The sequence below is a fragment of the Psammomys obesus genome, unplaced genomic scaffold (genome assembly GCF_907164565.1).
Source record: "Psammomys obesus unplaced genomic scaffold, mPsaObe1.curated_primary_1811, whole genome shotgun sequence".
NCBI classification, from domain to species: Eukaryota; Metazoa; Chordata; class Mammalia; order Rodentia; family Muridae; genus Psammomys; species Psammomys obesus.
Window position 1 is genome coordinate 3408431 of NW_026585626.1, and position 20111 is coordinate 3428541.

Consider the following 20111-nt stretch of genomic DNA (forward strand, 5'->3'; position numbering starts at 1 on the left):
TCAATTAGCTCCAGGCCAGAGTTAAACCCACAGGCATCTAAGAGCAGGAGGCTCCCTGGTTCAATTAGCTCCAGGCCAGAGTTAAACCCACAGGCATCTAAGAGCAGGAGGCTCCCTGGTTCAAACCATCACCAGACTCTCCCTCTCTCCACAGAAAGCCCGCTGATCTACACAACCTTGCTCCTGGCACGCACCCGCCCTTCCTGACCTTCAACGGGGATGTGAAGACCGATGTCAACAAGATTGAGGAGTTCCTGGAGGAGACCTTAGCCCCTGAGAAGTAATGAACTGGTCCTTTGCAGAGCTATGGAAGGGGGAGGGTTAGCAGATTTCCAAAAGGGCTGCTGTGATTTGGAGCAGAGCCCTCTGTTTTTCAGCATGGAACCACATCCTCAAAGTAGGCGCACTAAGGCCAGTTGCCTAGAGATACTGCCAGTCATTTCCTACACAGAGTGACTTTAAGGGCGTTGGGAAGATCATTATCTCTCTCTCCTACAAGGCCTGTTCCCCAACTCTAGTGCACCATACCTGGAAAAAGTAGAGATGAGGCAGGCTCCCTCAACTTTAGAGGTGGGAATGAAAGGCCAACAAACCAGGAAAGGGACAGCTGGTGCCCAAAACCACACCAGGAGTCATAAAGCTGACCAAGTCACAGATCAACAGATACAAGTACTGACCGGAGCTGGCAGGTGCAGGGGCTGAAAGTTCTCACGGGGCCAGATTAGCTGCTCCTGATACAACAAGAGAAGAGGCATAATCTTGAAAGATGGCGGAGTGTAGGCCCATTCATTGGAGAATACTGTAATTAGAGGTTAAAGCAATCACAGCTCGTGGTTGAACTGAGAAACTGACATTGCTGGCGGAATGAGGCATGAACTCCATGTTGCAGGGTAGCCGAGGAAAGATCTTGGAGCAAGCAACTGACTTGGAGAATCAGCTGTAGGATACTTACCACGGGGCCTGGCAAAGGAAGCAAGGAAACGGTACACAGGTTTGGGCACGGAGCTCTGTTGCTGGGGTGCTTATCTGGCATGGGAGAAGCCCTGAGCTCCATCCCCAGCGACACACAAGCCAAGTGTGCTGGTGTATGCCTCCATTCTCAGAGCTCGGGGGTAGAGTCGGGAGGATTCGAAGTTTTTCTTTGGAGTGTAGGAAGTTCAAGACTAGCCTGGGGTATGTGAGATCTTGTCTAAAACAAAACATCAGTAACAAACAGGCTATAGGTTCAGAAATGGGGTTGGAGGAGCTAAGTGGTGGAGGTTTAGGTGAAACAGAAAGCCTCGGCCGAGGGAGAGGAATAAGGAGATGGGTAAAGGGAGGAGAATCGGACTACCACTCCCCCTCCTGTCTTTATCTCAAAGCTTTGTTTACCCAGCAGCATATGTTCCCAAGTCCCGTCAGGCAGTGAGTTCTCTGAATCATGTCTCCCTCTCCCGAGATCTCTCCTGGGACCTGGGAGAAGGGGCTGTCCTTGTCCTCGTTTTATAGTCTGGCAGAGTGGGACAGCCCAAGGCAAACAACGGTGCCTTACTGATGGAAAATTACTAGACCCCGCTGGCTCTGATGAAGCCCTAAGCAAGGGTGTGTGGTCCCTTAAGAACATCCTTTGTCACTGTGTTAGGCCATTTTCAACACTGCCTGGCAGTGCTGGGCAGCTGCCTGCAGCCCTTCAGAAGCAGCTGCCTTTCAAAATGTGAATTAGTTCAGTCAACAGCGCAGCCACACACAGCACCCTGCAGGCCACAGCCAGAAGCCACGTGTGTCTTTGAACAAAACACCAGCCAGCCACTTGGATAGATGTGTCCTGCAAGAGCTGACCCCTTCCTTTTTCTTCCCCCCCGGGACTCAACCTCATTTGTTGCTTGTACTAGTTGCAAATCCCACATGAGAACAAAACAAAACAAACAGTTTTCAGTAACTCCGAGTTCAGGCGTGGCCTGGGGAGGTTAATGTTGTCTCTCTGGAACAAATACTCCCATTCATGACTATCTACTTCCACCGAGTCTGTCAAGGAGAACAGGAAGGCACAGGAGGTGAGGGCAGGGCTGTCCATGTGGTTTTCTGCCAAACTGATAGATGGGATAGATACACCGCTCGCTCTGCCAGGGGACGTGAGTGTCATCTAGGCCCATCCCATCTCTGCTCTTTTCTTCAGGGCTCCCCTCTGAAAGGACACGCCCCCTCTGAGACCGTTTCCTGACTTGGTTCTACACACTCAGGTTAGCCACGACCCCTGCCTCCCACCATCTCAGTCAGTGTTCACAGTGAGACCAAAGAGATAAGAAGACCCAAAGATTATAGAATTCCCTTAAAAAGAAAAGAAAAAAAAAAAAAAAAAAAAAAACCCACAACATTCTTTTTCGAATAAGGTCATTATCAGATTCATTGTCTTTTTCTCTGGTTGTAAAGCTCTTATGGTCCAAGGACGACCTAGCAGTGCTGGGCAGGTAGACTCCAGCTTCTCCTCCCTACTCACTCATACTTCCGATACTCAGCATGATGCTTGCTGTCTGTCCCAGGTTTTTTCTGGATTTCTGTTAAGTGTAGGCAATGTGACGAAAGACACTTCTGCCAGGCTAGTGACCTGGCCATCTAGGCAGCAGATAGACCCTCAAGCTCATTAAATGAACCTCAGTGGTCTCCTAAAGTGAGGACTTTGGTGACAAGACCATCAACCTCTCAGGATGCTCTTCACAGAAAGTTTCCTGTGCCAATCGGGGTGGCAGGGGCAGGTGCTACAGTTATTGGCCAATAATTACCACTAAGTCAGTGCCGCAGCTCCAAGCTCAGAATCTGCCAGTCTGCCCCCAAGCCACCAGCTTAGCCAATCCTCCCACTAACTCTGGCTGGAAGGTGGAGGGCTTGTTGTATCCAGAGGCCTTATGCTTCTCCAGGGGGCAGCAAAACTCCCTGTTTCCTGATGCTGCAAGGCCATGTGTTTCTTATCATGCTGCTGTTTGTAAAAACTGCCAGGGAACCAAGACTTTTTCTCCCTTGGTTTTGTTTTTAAAAGGAGAAGAAATCACATATGAATACTCCAACACTTTAAAAAAAAAAAACTGCATCTGGTTTTACAGAGCATTCAGTGTCAGGATGAAGGTTCCGGGAAATCTCAAGTAGCTTCTCAAAGAGACTGACAACCCTCCCGTCCATGGACCAACCCAGTTAATGCAAGACAAACGTGTAGAAGCTCTTGCAGAGTTATTACAGGGATGTGCCTGGCCCTTGCCTGTGGTCTCCGTCCCATAGCCAGAGCTGCTAGGATTCAGAACTGAGAAGTATGGCCTCCTTGTAAGCAACTGCGCATCATGTGTGAGTTGGGCGAGGCTCTCTCCCTCCCTGTTTAATCATCTTGAAAATGAAGAGGTGAGGTGTTCTCCAAGATCCCTTTCAGCCCATGAGTTTCACTAAGGGCTTCCAATAGAGCTGACTGTGTTAAAGTAATCCTAGTACATAGAGGTTAGATAGAAATTCAGGAGGTAAGGAGCCTCAGGAGCTCGGCACTTAGTATTCTCTTCGAAAGCACGAGGGTCCGAGTTTAGAAACTCACTTAACAGCCCCGTGGCATGGCGGCCTGCCTGTAATTGTACCATTGGGAGGCAGAGGCAGGGGATTCCCTAGAGCGAGCTGGCTAGCCAGGCTAGCCATACTGGGGAGTTGGAGATTTCACTGAGAGACCTTGCCTCAACCAATGAGAATGAGGTGGAAGCGCAGCATGATGGAGGAGGATTGGAAACACCAACCTCGGGCTACAAACATGCAGGCACATGCACCCCCACACATGCCACATGCAGAAACATACATGCACACAAGCACACCACACACACACACACAATTGGAGGAGAAGACGCAGTCCTGGAAGCCAAACTGAAAACAGCTGGTTGCATGCTGTGGGATGCCATCAGCCAGGTGGCAGGAGGCGAGCACCGAGAGCCAACCAGGCTCAGAGTAGAGACACTGTGGGTGCAATGTTTTATGTGAAAAGCGTACATAGATCTCGTCCAGCAGTAGAGTAGAGTTAGGTTCTCCTGTCCCTCTGACGGGTGGAGACACAGCTTCAGCAGCTCCCACATGCCGCTGCGCAAGGTGCCTCATGTGAATGTGAGCTCTGGAGCCCAAGGTTTTGGCTTCAGGCCTATGCTGCTAGGCCGTGCTCTCTTAGAGTGACGTGAGGTGTAATGGCCTGACAGGATAAGGGCTTTTGCCCCTTATGCCGAGTCTCAGTGGAGAGCGTGGCCCTCTTCTACCTTGCAGCTGTACATACATGGCCTCCAAGATGTCTTCCGCAGAGAAAAGCAAATAGACGGGCGAACACAGTGCTTTCAAGGGCCAGAGCCATGAGGAGTCAATTCACACACACACACACACACACACACACACACACACACACACACTGTGCCATTGGCTAGAGGCTAGTCACATGACTGCAGAGCGACTAGCTGGGAAATGTGAAGGAGCCCATGGGTATTTAAGCATGCACAGTTGCTGCTATAGGCAAATTTAAAACAAAAACAGACAGAAAGCCACTTCTTCAATTTTGATTCAAGTGCTGTGTGACATTTTGTGAGGTAACATGAACGGATGTCTCTCAGCCCAGGTAGGCACCGCAACAGGCCAATGAAATGATTCCACCCAGGTGGAGTCTGGCAAACCAGTGAGTTTATTGGGATTGCGCACAGGGGCCTAGGGCACTCAGAGGTCAATCCCAGCATGGTAACTACTTATGAAATCACTCCAGGGTGACCGAGGCATCCCTGGAACTCCTGCCGCCAGTTCATGTAACTCCCTGAGCTTCCGGAATCTTACACGAGTCCTTCCCCACTCCAAGAAGGAATGTTTCTGGGTTTGGAGGAAATTGCTGAGTGCTCTCAGATCTGTAAGCGGAGGACTGAAATGTTGCTCTTCCAAGGCTGAGTGTCGAAGATACCATAACACAGCCCGATGCTTTACAAGGAGAAGAGCTCATTAAATGATAGTGAGAAACAATTCACGCCCGTGCTCTGGCTGTCTTGATTACAGTCCTAAGTACGACTGGTGACCTTATGTCTTAAACCATGAACTGTGAGAGATGGACTTTAAAGAATGAGTCACTCTTCAAGGCTCTTGTCCTCAGAAAGCATAGTCAAGACAGCCAGGCGCACAGCTAAGTATCAGGATAGTCAGAGCTGTTACCCTGCCTCTGAAGGGGTATTCGCTGAAGGGAGGACGCAGGAGTCCTGGAGAAGGAGAGGCATTCACTCAAGTGTGAGTTCCAAAGCATAGGGCATCAGAACCCACTGAAAGCCAGGCAGGCATGGCAGCCACCTGTAATACCAGCATTGGATGAGCAGAGACAGCGAATCCCCGGATCAAGCCGGCTTTTACTCACACATTAGACACAGTTACTTTCACGGGGCTTAGGACTGTGTCTAGCACACAGTAGCCAATCAGGGCAAGTTGGCTTTACCCACCATCAGAGTACCAAGTAGGAGGGACACTGCGCTACAGTCACAAAGCCAGTTTCTTATTGCTCCCACACTTAGGTCCTTAAATGATTATTTTACCTTGGGCCTCCAACAGCCTTTGCTATAAAATGGGAGCAGGTACTCCTTCTGTACCTGCCTAGTGGCCATGGCTGGGAGCTGGGCCCGATGCATTCCGGAGAGTCCTGAGAGTCCAAGGGCAGTGTCTCTGACGTTAAACTTGTCACGGCAAAGTCGATCAACCAACCAATCACAAAACAAAACAAAAACCCTGTCATGGATCCAAAACCGGGAAAGTCCTAACTAACGAGATACTGAAGGAGAAAGAAATGAAAGAACGATGATAAATGATGTGTGTGTGTGTGTGTGTGTGTGTGTGTGTGTGCAGGCATGCAGGTATGTGCACATAAGTGTGCATGTGAGTATGGAGGCCAAGGTCAACTTGAGCATCACTCCTCAAGTGTTAACCCCTCTCTTGTCTTTTGAGCCTGGATATCTCCCTAAAATTCACTAATTGGGTTGGTCCACTGACCAGCTGACCCCAGAGATCTGCCTGTCCCACCTCTCCAGAACTGGGATTCCAAGCATGCTGCCGTTCTCACCGTTCTGATACAGATCCTGGGGGTCAAATTCGGCTCTTTTCTCACTGCCTTTACTGACTGACCTATCTCTCGAACCCCACAGCAAATAAGTTCTTAAAGACTTCATTGACTGAAAACGTAAAATATGAACAAAAGAATTTTGCTTAATAGAAAAAAATACCAACCAGATGTGTACAATAAAACTCCTCACACCAGATCACAAAGACCCACACTTATTATTAATAAGGATAAGTGGCCACCTGCCCCTGTCTATTCCACTTCTGCCTGACCGTGTACACAATGATCTTGCGAAAAGAACGCCTTTAAAAAATAAATAATTAGCATTATTCATGTGATGACTGTGTTGGGTAAATCCAAGGATTCCCACACCTGAGTGCTAACCTCCTCATTCAATCTCAGCTTCAAGGATCTTAAGCCTGGTCCACCTTTTGGATTTTTTTTTAAACTTCAAAATGGGAAGCAGTGCAAGGGATGGAGTGGGGATCGTTATAAATCTCCCTCCACACTTGGAAATCCAAGTGATAAAAAACATATGACCTTCGGATGTAGCCGGGTTAAGTTCCTATTATAGCACACATGTAATAGGCATCAGAGAGATGTTTTAGGAGCATAGAAGGGACACCCTTCCTTTGGAGAAATGATTTAGGACCTTGGTGCTGAGGGCCCAGGCATCCACTCGCTCTGGGCAGCCATGATGGTGGTGGGGGGTAGACAGGCATTTTCATAAGTTCAGGGAAATATCCCACCTGACACAGAGGCCAGCCCCGTGTGTCACTGCGTATCACACGGTAGTCCGGGGAAGGGGCCTGTGGGTGGCCTTCTGATTCCTTGTCCAACAGACTGAGTCACTCTGGTTAAATCTCTGGGCACCTCACTCTGGTTTCCTGCACTCTGATCGAAGATTGAGTGGCCCACCCTGCCTGTTAAATCCCAAAGGATGGTAGCTCCTGCCTGGAGAGGGGATGCTGCTCCTACGGAGGCAGAGGTGGTCGCCACTGAGGAGACCCATTCTTACAGTTCCGTAGAACACTGTGCCTTGCCTTCCAGGTACCCCAAACTGGCTGCCAAGCACCGGGCATCCAACACCGCGGGCATCGATATCTTCTCCAAGTTCTCAGCCTACATCAAAAATACCAAGCAGCAGAACAATGCTGGTGAGTGACCCTTCAAGGGGCGCCCAGGCGGGGTCCGCTCCATGCCATGTGGACTGCAACTCTGGTTTGGCCATGGCCATTTCGGACCACCAGGCCAGAGAAGCTTCTGGAACCAATGCTGCTTGTTATTTTCTTACCTGCTCCTAACTCAGAACCTGCTGCCTGTAGGAGAAACAAGAGGGTGCTGTTGCTGACTGAGAGGCAGGGAGGCAGCGTGCTTTGGAAAGCCACCTTATCACACAGCAGAAGGCATGGAAGGGTTTCTCGATATCTTTTCACCAGATATATGACCCCCTCTGTGTTCACAGGGGGACATACATTCCCACTTCTTTGTAGTCTTCAGAGAGCTTTTCAAGGGCTGACATGAAACACGAGAAGGGCAATGAGGGTTGACATTTGGTGAATGCCACGGGCCTAATCTTCTGTATTCTCTTCATCACGAGTGTGAGGAGTCTAGGAAAGGACTTCTGAAAGCCTGGTCCCTCTGCCACATCTCCCTTCCTTCCTGGCTTTGGTTGCAAACTTAGGGCCTGCTTTGCTTCTTTTATGACAGGGCCTGAGCACTCCACATTTAAGCTCATGGAAATTTTAGTCTCTCATTCAGCATCAACCTTTAAGTATCTGCTGAGGTATCTGAATGGGGGTATGCGGGACCTGAAGAGTGGTTGGTGAGACTCCCCTAAAGGAAAGGGATGAAGGAGAGAGTTCCAATGACTATGGAGAGAGAGGATGAGCTAGAGCCCTAGGGTCTGGTACCAAATCAAACAGAAGAAATGCCACATGAATCTTCATGAACAGAACAGCTGATAATGCACAATGGACCATAGCAAGGTAGCAGGTACTCTTGTAGTTCAGAGAAGGGGTGTCTCTGGGAACCTGTGAGAAGGGGAAAAAAACAGTAGTGAAGACAGAAACAGATAAGTAAGAAGGGACTATGCCAGTCACAGTTACTGAGATCTTAGTTTGTGCCAAGAGCATAATAAAAGCCTAGAGGTTTTTAATAAAAGCCAAAGCGATTCTTAACAGCATTCAGGATGGGGAAAAGAATGGGGAAAGTCAAGGCAAGATTCATTGGCTCACAGTTTGACAACACAGTTCACCATGGCTGAAAGGCCAGAGTGTGAGGCAGCAGCTCACTGTGCCCATAATCCCCCTGTGCTGGCTAGTGCAGAAGGAGAGCTCCAAGTTGCGCACAAGCAAATCAGAAGACAGGAGGCTCAGTCTGGTTTAATCAAAGGGAAAGAGAAGAGCTGGTTAACAAGCCAGTGAAAAGATGAGAGGACACAGAGATGTGGGCCAGAGGGCTGTGGGAAGATAGAAGTGTGGAGTGGAGCTAGATAGCCCTGGCCACAGCCATGGCCACAGCCAAAGCCAAGGCTTTCCAGAAACAGGAAGAAGAAAGAAAAGGGTGACATTTAATTTTGGAATGCTCTGTCTTTCGGAACTGTAAGAGATATCCCATAATTTTAAGTCACCCAGCTAGTGGGTTTTTATTGCTATAGGTCTGAGGAGACCAACAAAAATTGTGATAAGTGCTAGTGACAGATGACGATAGCAACTTAATGAAGGGAAGGCTTGTTTTGACTCCCAGCTAGAGTACCGTCCATCTTGGCAGGAAGGCATGGGGCAGGGGCTCAAGGCAGCTGCTCATAGTTTATGTGCAGATAGGAAGCAAGACATACTCAACTTGCCTTTTGCTTTTATCCATTTTGTTAAAACCAGAACCCAGCCCATGGGCTGGGGCCCCTCACATCAGGGCGGGCCTTCCTTCCTCAGTCAGACGTCTGTGGAAACACCCGCAGAGACACACCCAGAGGTCTGTCGCCTGCTTGATTCTAAATCAAGTTGTCAATCAAGATTAAGTATCACAGCCTTCAGAACTTCCTGGAAAAGAACAGTTATTGACAGTTTGCTGGCCCAAGGCCCAGAGGCAAGGGAGAGGACCAGGGACTTCTTTCTTCCCCTGGGCCTGCCACATCTTGGTTCTGTTTCTTCAGTCTCTACTTCCAGTGTCTTTTCATCTCAACCACAAATATCTTCTTCCTCCATAGATGTCAGAGTGGCCTCAGAAAGATTATCTCATTTGAACCTTCCAGACTTTTTAAATTATAAACGGTATTTACATATTATCTGCATTTACAGTTCTGTTATGCCCAAAGCCAAAGCAACAGTTTCCAGTGTCGATTTCCTATAAACTCAATCCTCTCCAATTTTCATTGTTTCCCTTCTTCGGTTTCACCCTGGGTTCCCCATAATGGGCTTTGCCCTTGTGACTCCTTCCCCTAACCCGTTTGCACATTTTAAAGCTCAGGCATGTCTGCTTTCTAAGTAGCTGACCCCGACATGCTATGTTCCTCTCAGCCGCACACTGAGCTAGCCCAGTGTGACCTTTCTTTTTGACCTTTCTTTTTCCTTTCTTCCTGTCTCATACCCAGTTTTGGTGAGCAGGACCCAAAAGTTCTTAGGCTCAGCAAGCCATCGGCCCCTGCTTCTGCAGGCCGGCCTTCCCTGTAGAGACAGCCTTGTTCCTACAAGATAGGCCAGAGCCACACTCCCAAGCCAGATCTATGCTCATAGTCTACATGGCCCAGGAGACAAGCCATGACTCTCCACCTTCTCAGAGCCCCAGGATGGCAGCTCCAGGCTTTCTGACATCCATCGCTCTGCCCTTTTCCTCATCGGCTCTTCAACTAAGCATCTACCATCCTACTTCAGATGGTACCCCTTCTTAATTTACATTTTCGTTTATCTCATTTTTATTAATTATTTTTAAAATGTGTTCTTGTTCATGAGTGTCAAGGTACATATGTGTGGGCAGTAGGGTGTGCACATGTATGTGGAAGCCAGAGTCAATCCAGGTGTCATTCTTCAGATGATAGTCCCCCTTGTTTCTTGTTAGGACAGCATCTCTTGCTGGCCTGAAGCACACTGACTTGGCTGCGTTTGCTGGCCAGTCAGCTCCAGGAATCCATTTGGTTTTTAAATGATGTCATGGTGGCCCCAAGTCACTACGTCCAGACTGGGGTGGGGGTGGGGTCAAACTCAGGTCCTCATTATTTTGCAGAAAGCACTTTACCAGCTGAGCTATCCCCAGCCCCCTCCTTTCTCTCTCTCTCTCTCTCTCTCTCTCTCTCTCTCTCTCTCTCTCTCTTGCAGAGCCCTCTCTCTCTCCCTTCTTTCCCTAGACACACTGCTGATGGTCATAATCCAGTCCCACCCTGTCACCAGGAAAGCTTGAGAGAAGCCACTGTTGCTAATACCTAGCTGCCCCGACAGTCCCTCTCCTACTCGAAGGCAGACCTCATCCATGGGAAATGCTCCTCTCTCAAGAGAATCCGCCATGAATTGGCGTATTTACTTTCATTTGGACTTGCATCAAAATTTCGTGGGGACCCAGAAAAATGGCCCAGTGGATAAGAGTTCTTGCTGTACAAGCAAAAGGATCTGAGTTCAAATCCTGAGCGCCCATGTAAGAAGCTGAGCATGCGTGCGCCTACGACCCCAGCTTTGGGGGCCAGAGACAGGCAAATCCTTAGAGCCTGCTGACCAACCAGCCTAGATGAAATGGTGAGCTTCTGGTTCAGTCAATAAAACAGAAGGCAACAGAGGAAAACACCCAACATCTGGTCCCAGCCTGCACACACTGAGCAGAGCAGCACCTGCTCTGAGCTCCTTTTGAGGGCACGTGCCTTATATGGCACGCATTACCCTAGGTTCTGAAGTCACTAAGAGGAACAGGTAAGAGGCATTGCCTTTCGAAAACTAGCTGTCTGCACAGGCTAGAAATCAGGCAGATGAGGGATTACTGGCCTGCATTGAACCAGCTCCACAGATATGCCCGGAAGATCTGTTCCCTCTAAGCCTGTTTCTGAAACTGTGAGATGAGCTAATTAATACTTCTGCCAGGCATGGTCGCTGTTTGTGTGGCGGGTTCGTGTACTTCTTAAATCAAAACGTGCACATCATGGTACAGTGCCTGGCACATCAAGAGTGCCCGCTGCGTGCTACTCATGATCACTGGTGTGGGGAAGATAAGCCAGCCCTGCTGCTTCTGCTCGTTTCCTTTCCTTCCTACCCACCCTCAACCAGCATCTGCTGGCCTCTCCCCCATTGGGCTCTTCCTGATTTTTTTAAAGTTCATTTCTCCCTTTTTTTTTTTTTTTTTTTGTTTTTAACTTCTAAAATTATTATTGGTGGCAGGGTCCATACCAGGATGACTTCATGGGGTTGGTTCTCTTATTCTACCTTTGCGTAAGGCCCTGGGGGTTGCACTCAACTCATCAGGCTGGCAGGGCAGGTTCTCTTACTTCCCACTGAGCCACTACACTGGCTCTGTTCCCTCTTTAAGATTAAAAAGAAAATGTTTTCATGGTGTGTACGTATCTTTATGTGTGTATGTGCAAGTGAGCAGCTCCTGCTCCCAGAAACCAGAGGGGCTGGCTCCTTGGAGCGTGAGTTACAGGTCAGTTCCTTCACCCGGGTGCTGAGAGCAGAACCTGGGTCCTCTGTAAAACATGAGGTGAGCTCTTAGCCTACTCTTAACATCTGAGCACTCTCTCCAGCTCCCTTGTCCCCACTTTCCTGAAGGTTGCTGCTGTTCCCTCAAAGGGTATATACCCCAGATTGCCACTGGCGTGGTCCTAATCTCACACCTGGTGATTTTTGTGCTTTGTTTGGGGACCCGCTCCTGCACTGCCTCCTGCCTTCTTGTCCCTGTCATTTTCACATCCAGATCCCCTTGGTCCTCTGAGACCAGAATCTGCCTCCGACCTGCCCCAACCCTTCCTTAGTGTTCTTCTCAAGCGCCTCCAAGTGGCCTGGATTTTATCTTGAATGAGTTCTGAGGCTCTATATTCAGTCAGGTACGCATGCGGCTTTGTAGTTTTTCTATCACTGAGGACATACCCTCACCCCTCACCTCCCCCCCTGCCAACCCGCCCCTGCCTCCCCCACTACTGGGCTTCAGGAAGAGACAGTAGCTATGTGACATCACGTTACATCCTTGCACCATCCCAGTGTGGATGCTGTCATATCATTCCGGGACATGTGCAGCAGCATCACGATGCACCATCATAAAGCCCAATTGCCCCAAGCCCAATTCTTCATCGTGATGTCACAGTGCCTGCAGTGGCACTGGCACGGCCCAGCACCCAGGGGCTGTGTGAGATCCAGCTACTCACTACCATCTGTGTTCACATCCTAGCCTCGCAGCAGGGAAAAGGTTGCATCAGTTCCCCCACCTGTAAAAACCAAGAGGAGAGGTGTGCATCACACACTCATTCCTGTGACATAATGGTCCTCCTCATGTTCAAGACCAGCTGTCTTTCTAGGGCTGACAACTGTACCTTGGGGGGGGGGGCAGTTAGGGAGATTAGAGGATTGGGGGATTAAGTCTGGGAGTGAACCAAAGACTAAAATCAACACCCAAGACACATGTTTGAGGAAGGGCAGAGGGTGAGCAGGGGACATTCAGAAAGACCCAGCCTATTAGGAAGGAGAAGGAGGGAGGAGTCATGCGGTAAGGCAGAAAGCTTAAAAAGAAAAGCCTAGGGTTGTCTGTGGGAAACCCTGCAGTGCCCAAAGCCTTGGGTCTTTCTTCTGTGCAGCTCCTGGAATTCTTAGTCTCTTTTAACCATGTTTCCCATGGGTATCACTGCTTCCTCCGGCAGACGACCCCCCCCCCCCCACCCCTGGTGAGCGATCAGGATTCTTCTGTCTTGGAGGGGAGGTGCTGAGATGGAATCGAATGGAATCAGAAACCTACAAGGGGTTGGGGGAGCTTGCGGCCACCTTTTAGATAAGAAAGAGCAGCCAGGCCTTTAGACATGTCTGCCTGAGCTGCAGGGATCCTCTTGCTCTCCTTCTCACACATGGCTTTTTCTAGTGAGCAGGGGGAAGCTATGGACGGCACTGGGGTTTCCAGAATCCAAAAGTGGAAGGGCTCGGGCAGCACACAAGCTCCTATTTTCTCTCTGGCACACGCTGTGCCGTCCCTGAAGTCTACAGTGAGGAGCAATCTCTGTTGTCACGGTGAATACTGTCCCTACGTGTTGCGTGCGGCTGGCCGCACGGCAGAGTCTAGCCTCCCTCTCCAACTGCTGTCACCTCTGTCTTCCAGTGCTGCTCTGAGCCACCCTTCCCTCTCATCCCTGCTCCTTGCATCTTCCTGGGAGTTGCTGCCAGTGCACAGGGAACCCCAGATGAGCCAAGACGGGGAGCAGAGTCAGTAATCCCAGCAGCCCTGCCTGTCCCCACTGCAAGGGCCTGCACGCAGGTGTCCTGCTGGGGACCTGAGTTTGGCTCCATGCACTCCCCTCTTCCCTGGAGGGGTTTCTTTTACACTATCCTTCAGTTGGTCTCTCTTCCAGTCTCTGCCATCTCCCAAGACAATCTAGGTTTCTCCCTCTGAACACTCAGCTTTCAAATAGCCATCAGAACAGTCCTGCAAATCTCTGCCAAATCACTTGGCTTTCACGAATTCCTTGTAGCTACTTACCATAATTTAGGCGTAGCATGCTGTATTTTCCTTCGTTTTTCACAATCTCTCTTTTCCTTACACTTCAATCCTATCAGTTCCCAGAGCACATTTCATGTCTTATACAGTATGGTGCATTCCAGGCAATTAGCAGGGGATGGAATGCGCATGTTTAATTCTCTATTCTTATTAACTCATTTGAGAGTCCCTTTTTATTTCTTCCAACCCTATCGAGTTTCCCTCAGATACAGTTAGCATTCCTGCCCAGAATTACCATCCTTGTTTTGGGGAAAGAGTGTCAGATTCTTGTGTGTTTTCTTTCTAGCTGGCGAGGAACGGGCATGTGTATGCATTGGACTGAATCAAAGATCTGGTGTTTTATTCCCCTTGGTTCACATTCGCTGTCTCCAGATCCCAGTTTTTGTGGACAAGCCACAAAGATGAGAGAGCAGAGAGTTTTAAAGATCCCATTTTGGGGGGGGGGTGGGAGGCAGAGCTCTCTTTTCCTGTTAAAGCGCTAAAAAGTCCCAGTTGTGGCCTCCTGAGTGTGGGCGCCAGAAATTGTCTACAGTTTGGGGGCTTTTATATCTCTGGGTTTCTCAGGTTGTTTTGACCACACATCTCTGGGCTGAATGTGTTTTCCCCAATTTGAATTCCGCCTTCTCTTCTCTGTCCCAGTCTCCGTTCTCTCTTATTTCTACTCCTGTGTTCCTCTGTCTTTGGGAGGGGGGCTTCTTTTCTTTTAAATAGATAATCCATGTGTTCTAGAAGGCCCGTTAGCTCCTCATAGCAAAGAACATTCCACCAGAAGAAGGTAAGAATGTAAAACAGGAAAGGAATATAAAAAGGAGTTTGGTGTGTGTGTGTGTGTGTGTGTGTGTGTGTGTGTGTGTGTGTGCTTGTACTTGTGCATGGGGTCTGTGTATGTGCCTGTGTGTATGTCTGTGTGTCTATGTATGTTTATGTGCGTGTCTGTGTTCTGTGTGCATGTCTGTGTGTGAATCTCTGTGTGTATGCACCTTTGTGTGTATGTCTAAATCAGGACCAGCACCTGGGACTGCCTTCCTGACATGGTAGGCCGCCAGCATGGTTCAGAACTTCCATGCAGACAAAGCAAAATAAGACTCCTGGACAGTGCAACTGGGGTCCCCCTGTAGATAAAAACAAACCAAGCTCCCCAAAGAATAACAAAGATTCCTGACTTGAGCCGCAGACACCGACACCATGGGGCTGCTGTTTCCATTTTCTTTGGCTCTTCCCTCTGTGCTTGCCTTCCTGCCCAGTGACTCCAGGCCAGGCTAGCTCATACGCTCTCCACGCAGGCCCTGCCTTTGGGCTGCAGCCTCCCCACCTCTCTTGTGTTCTCCCTGCACCCCAACCTGCTTCTTTTTGTTCTTGTTTCTCTGGAAGTCCCATGAGGCTTTGCTGCAGTCCCAGGCCTATGTCATTTGTGTGCTGGCCCTGCCTGTACAGGATACATGCATCCTTGTCGTAGGTCAGGGCTGATGAGATCTTTCTGTGAAGGGGTCAGATAGGAAAGGTTGCGGGTCGGGCAAACTGCGCAGGGTCCCTCACTCTGCTTAGCAAGGTCCTTGGAAACTCTGAGCACTCCAGACAATCGTCAAACAAGTGTATGCAGCTGTATCCAGTGAAACTCATCTGTAGATCCTGAAACACTAACGTCACGCCCCTTTTCTATGTCACACAATATTCTCTTCACTCCCCACACCCTGCAGTTATCTATCAAAAAAAAAAAATGTAAAGAGCGATCCTAGCCCAGGGCAGCATAAATGCGGGCAGTGGGCAGTGGTCTGACAGCCTCTGGTTACAGCAGCAGGTTCTCTTGATTTCCCTGTTGACTCCTGTCTGTGATGAGGAGAGTAAGACAACGCCTTCTCCTGTAGCGTTGTTGCGCCATGAAACACCCAGCACACACTGCTCTTAGTTCCCAGCACCTAACTGCGGTCTGTGGTTTCCATGGCTGGCTAGTTCTGCCTGCCTTCCCCACTGATAAAGAGGCATGTGCTGCCCTCTTCTGGCAAGAAGAGAAATCAGCCCCAGAGAGCCAGGAGATCCGCAGATTTCCAAAGACCTTTAGACAGTCTTGACTTGGGAGTTCCGAAATAGGCCAGCTCTCCAAGCTGCCTTCCATGGTCTGTGCCCTACTTAGGGAAGGATGTGCCTAGCAGGCCTGACAGGCATTCGAAGGAGTCTGGAAAGCTGCACTCCGCAATCTTTCTCTCTTACTTTCCTCTCCCAGTTCCAGCACCAGGGTCTGAACAAACTTCTTTGACCTAAAACAGAGAAGTGTTGGAAGGGATTTGAGCAGCCTGGGAGGGCCATTAGTTTAGTACTAACGAGCCCATTATTATCAAAGAGCCCATGCCTGCCCCAAAGTGTCATGAAAGCCCACTGCTGTTGGGGACAGAGTGAGCTTGACTCTCCCCTCCCCCGACCCCTCATATTCTCAGGATGTGGTGAGCCACAGCCAAAACAGTATGTGTGTGTTCAGTTCTCCGAAAGCAAGGCAGTTAACATCTCCCCCAACCCCTCAGCATCCATTCATATTCTGGGTCCCGTATGGAAGCCCGGCTTTTCTGGGGGCTGTACTCAGACCCCACTCACTCAGTCTCCCAGCCTCCAAGGACCTGGTGAAAAGGCAAAAGAGACAACTTCAGGATAGCAGAAGTGTAAGAACAGTGGCCTGCAGCTTCCTCGGGGTGAGGTGGGGCCGTGTCTGGGTGCTCCGCGTCTGTTCTGTTGAGGTTACTCACTGCTTCCGCTGGAGATCAAGGCTTGGTACCAACTCGAAGCAACAGGCTCCATCCAGTCTGAGGGAAGTCCTGAGCGGAGGTCAGGGCGGGCCATCATCATGCTGTTATCTTTGGGTTCTTGGGTGGTCAGACCTTCCGTAGAGGCAATCAAGGTTCTCCTTCCCAAAAACCGCCTCTGCCACAAAAGGAGCTCTCTAGGTTGCTCGTCCCTGGGTCCCCCGCCTGCCAATGGCCAGCTCCTGATATTTTGTTGGTTGGTTGGGTTAAAGTTGTGCTTTGATTAGCATTCTTGCAAGGAAAAACAAACAACCCGAGCACTGTGGGACCCACCTCTGAGATTTGGCAGGCCCCACACCGTTAGACTTTTCTTCCATGGAGGGTCTTTGAGGTTGAGGGCTAAAGGGGCCGTGACTTCCTGTGGCACCTCCCAGGAGCTGCCCGGGGAATTCCTCCAGAGGGTCTTTGGTTTGGTTCCTTATTGACGGGGCTTCTGTGATTTTAATTTTAACGAAGTTTGTTCCAGAAACAAATGAATCCTTGGGTAGTAGTGAGGAAGGTGGTCGGCGGGGGTGTGAGGGTGTTGAATGGGGCTGGCTCTGGTGGGAGGAGCGGGAGGAGGGGGAGGAAGGGTGGGTCCTGCGTGGGTGGCCTCATTCATTAGTGAGATTTTGCTGTGTGGGCTCCTGGACTACGGTAGAGTGGAGACCACCAACACCATTCGTGTGGAGGAATTTCCCACCGTCTGGCCAGAGTGAGTTCTGCCGGCCTAGTCTGGCCTCGGATCAACACGTAGGGAACAGAGGAACAGAAGATGAGTGGTTTGCACAAAACTTACAAGTTCCTTTACCTGTGGCTACTGTTACCTCATCCTGTGTAACAGATCTGTTAAATTTGTGCAGTCTACAAATAAGTTTCTTAACCTCACCCTCTCTCTCTCTCTGTACACACACACACACACACACACACACACACACACACACACACGCACACACCAGCAAAGGCCACTTATACATCCTTAAATAATATTTCTCCTGCTCTTAGCAGTCTTCAGTTGCCTGCAGTTCTTTGTGTAGAGCTGAGGCCTCTTGGGCTTTCTGCTGTCCACCTTAGTATGCCTGTTATGGTGGTCCTTGTCCACTTCTTGTTCAGCCAGTGATGTTGAAAAGTGGCTTCTTATGACGCTGTCAACCTTGTACAACCTCTACAACTGAGGACAGTGCATTTTTAGAGAGACACAAACAAAAAGGTTTTGAATCTCTGGACAATAATTGCACACGAACCCTTCTCGATAGAACCTGTTCATTCCTCTGTGTTTATCTCTAGACTGCTCAGTTGTCTTCGGAGGCCAAGCTTGATTTCTACTTCCCAGGTTTTGGTAAACCTGTGGTCTCCTTTTTAACAAACTGAGAGGGAAAGGTGGGAATATTTCTGGTACTGGCTGCTACTTTGTCATCTTTAGCACAACCAGACTTCATGTTTCAGAGTCTTGAATTCTGGTCCTGGCTAGGGGAACTACAAAGTAAATATTGAGGCAGTGGCAGTGGACCTGAGGTGAGGCTCATGGTTCCCAAGCCATCACAGTGCTGTTACTGGTCCTGATGGTGCTCTGCAGAGCAGGTTATGTCTCGTCCATGATCATCCTCTGAGGCCACCTCGGCCTCTGGTCTGTGGCACATGCTCAGTCAGACTCCACTAAATAGGATCTGGGGATCTGGCTCATTAGGTAAGAGCATGTACCAGGGCTGAGTTTGTTTCCCCAGCACCCCTGTGAAAGACCCGGGCATGGCTGCACACACCCATAACCCAGCACTTAGGGAGGGGTGACGGGAGGATTCTGAGAGGTCTCTGGTGAGCCGAACTGCCGGCGGTAAAGCACAGCGATAGAGCAGAAGCTCCAACATCATCCCCTTCTAACCTCTGCATGTGTGCACAAGGATGTTCACAACTGCACGCATACATGGTCATACCCTACATACCCCCCCCCACATCATTCAGTACCAGGTGCTACAATAAAGATAGAACAAAGTACTGCAGTACCTATGTGTATTGATAAGGAGTGTGTTTTGCTATGTGTATTAGTAAACCTAACCACAGAAGCTAAAGCAAATGTTTGTTCTCTTTGACTTAGCAAGACCTATGAAGCGCGTTGCTCTGCGCCAAGCCCTGTCCTAAACGGTCTTGATAATGTTTACTTCTCAGCAGGAGTTTGCTTTTCTCACATAACAAGAAGTAAAAAAAAAAAACAAAAAAAACAAAACAAAACAAAAAAAAAACAATAACAACAAAAACCCAGTGTGTTCCAGGCAAATAGTGTGGCTTAAAGAAATGGTGGATTCAGGTCCTCAGAGTTCCCGATTCTCCATCATCAGTCTGTGGCTTTGTGTATGCATGTGCGTGTATGTTCATGCATGTGCCTGTGTGTTTGCATTTGGCATGCATGTTCTATGGTACAAGTGCATGAGTGTGCAGGTGTGGCACCGTGCATGCACACAAAGCCAGAGCAGAGTGTCTGATGTCTTCCCTTGTCACTCCACTTTATTACTCTGCATCTCTCAGAGACCCGGAAGCTCAGATAGAGTGGCTAGCTAGCACGGAGCTTCCAGAATCTGCTCATCTTTGCCCCAACCCTACCGCTGCCCTGTGCTGGGATAGGCTGGGTTTTTTTTTTTTTTTTTCATAGGTACTGGGGATTTGAACTCAGATCCTGGTGCTTGCAGAGCCAGCACTCTGAGCGGAGCCATTTCTCCAGTCATTACTGTATGTCTTTTGTCTTCCTTTCACAAGATGGTCCCTCTGCTTCCAGACATTACATAAGGGCTGAAGGCATTGTCAGAGGCCTGTCTTTTCTAGAAGACCAATGACCACTCTCTACTTGCATCTCATTAGTCAGATCTACCTGGATGTGTAGCAGTCTGGGAAGATGTGTCTTTTTGACAGGGCACTCTGCTTCCTAAGGAGGAAAATAGAGTTTCTTTCTCTCTCTCTTTCTTTCTTTCTTTCTTTCTTTCTCTCTCTCTCTCTCTCTCTCTCTCTCTTTCTTTCTTTCTTTCTTTTAATTTGTAACAAAGAGTAGGTTCTAACTGTCTGATTTAGCCAGGCAATGAAAGAGACATCATTTCCCATGCTCCTTTGGGGCTGACAAAGTCTGCTAGACCTTAAGAAATGGAAATAGAAAATCATGCACAGAATTTGCTGTGTTCTCAGTTCAAACTTCAGAAGGCACAGACTCCTGTTGCAAGGGTCAAGCAGCTAAAACAGCCATGACCACCATCTGCCCAGGGGTGGGCGAGGCAGCCGGGAATTGCTCCAACCAGGGTGGGGATGGGAGGCTGGGTGTGGTTCCGGTGTATCTGAGAAGTTCTGTGGAAGTATCTCGAAAAGCTCCAAGGGTGCCCCACCTTGTGATGGGTAGGAGGAAGGCTTACTGTGGCCAGACTGTGGCTGAAGAGTTACAAAGAAAGGATCAGGCCAGGATGTGCCTCTGGTCCCATCAGAGGCAGAGGCAGGCAGATCTCTGTGTTTGAGGCTAGCCTGGACTATAGAGTGAGTTCCAGGATAGCCAGGGCTACACAGAGCCTGTGTCAAAAAAAAGAGAAGGAAAGAAAGAAAGAAAGAAAGAAAGAAAGAAAGAAAGAAAGAAAGAA

At 49.2% G+C, this 20111-nt stretch overlaps 1 protein-coding gene across 2 annotated transcripts in view; it reads left to right on the plus strand.

Moving 5' to 3' along the window:
* Clic5 (chloride intracellular channel 5) overlaps positions 1-20111 on the plus strand; it is a 140090-nt gene that overhangs the window by 100474 nt on the left and 19505 nt on the right. For both annotated transcript variants that reach the window (XM_055612387.1, XM_055612394.1), the window contains exons 3-4: positions 155-280; positions 7112-7218. In XM_055612387.1, the coding sequence (XP_055468362.1) occupies positions 155-280; positions 7112-7218 (233 nt within the window). The remainder of the gene's footprint in view (positions 1-154; positions 281-7111; positions 7219-20111) is intronic.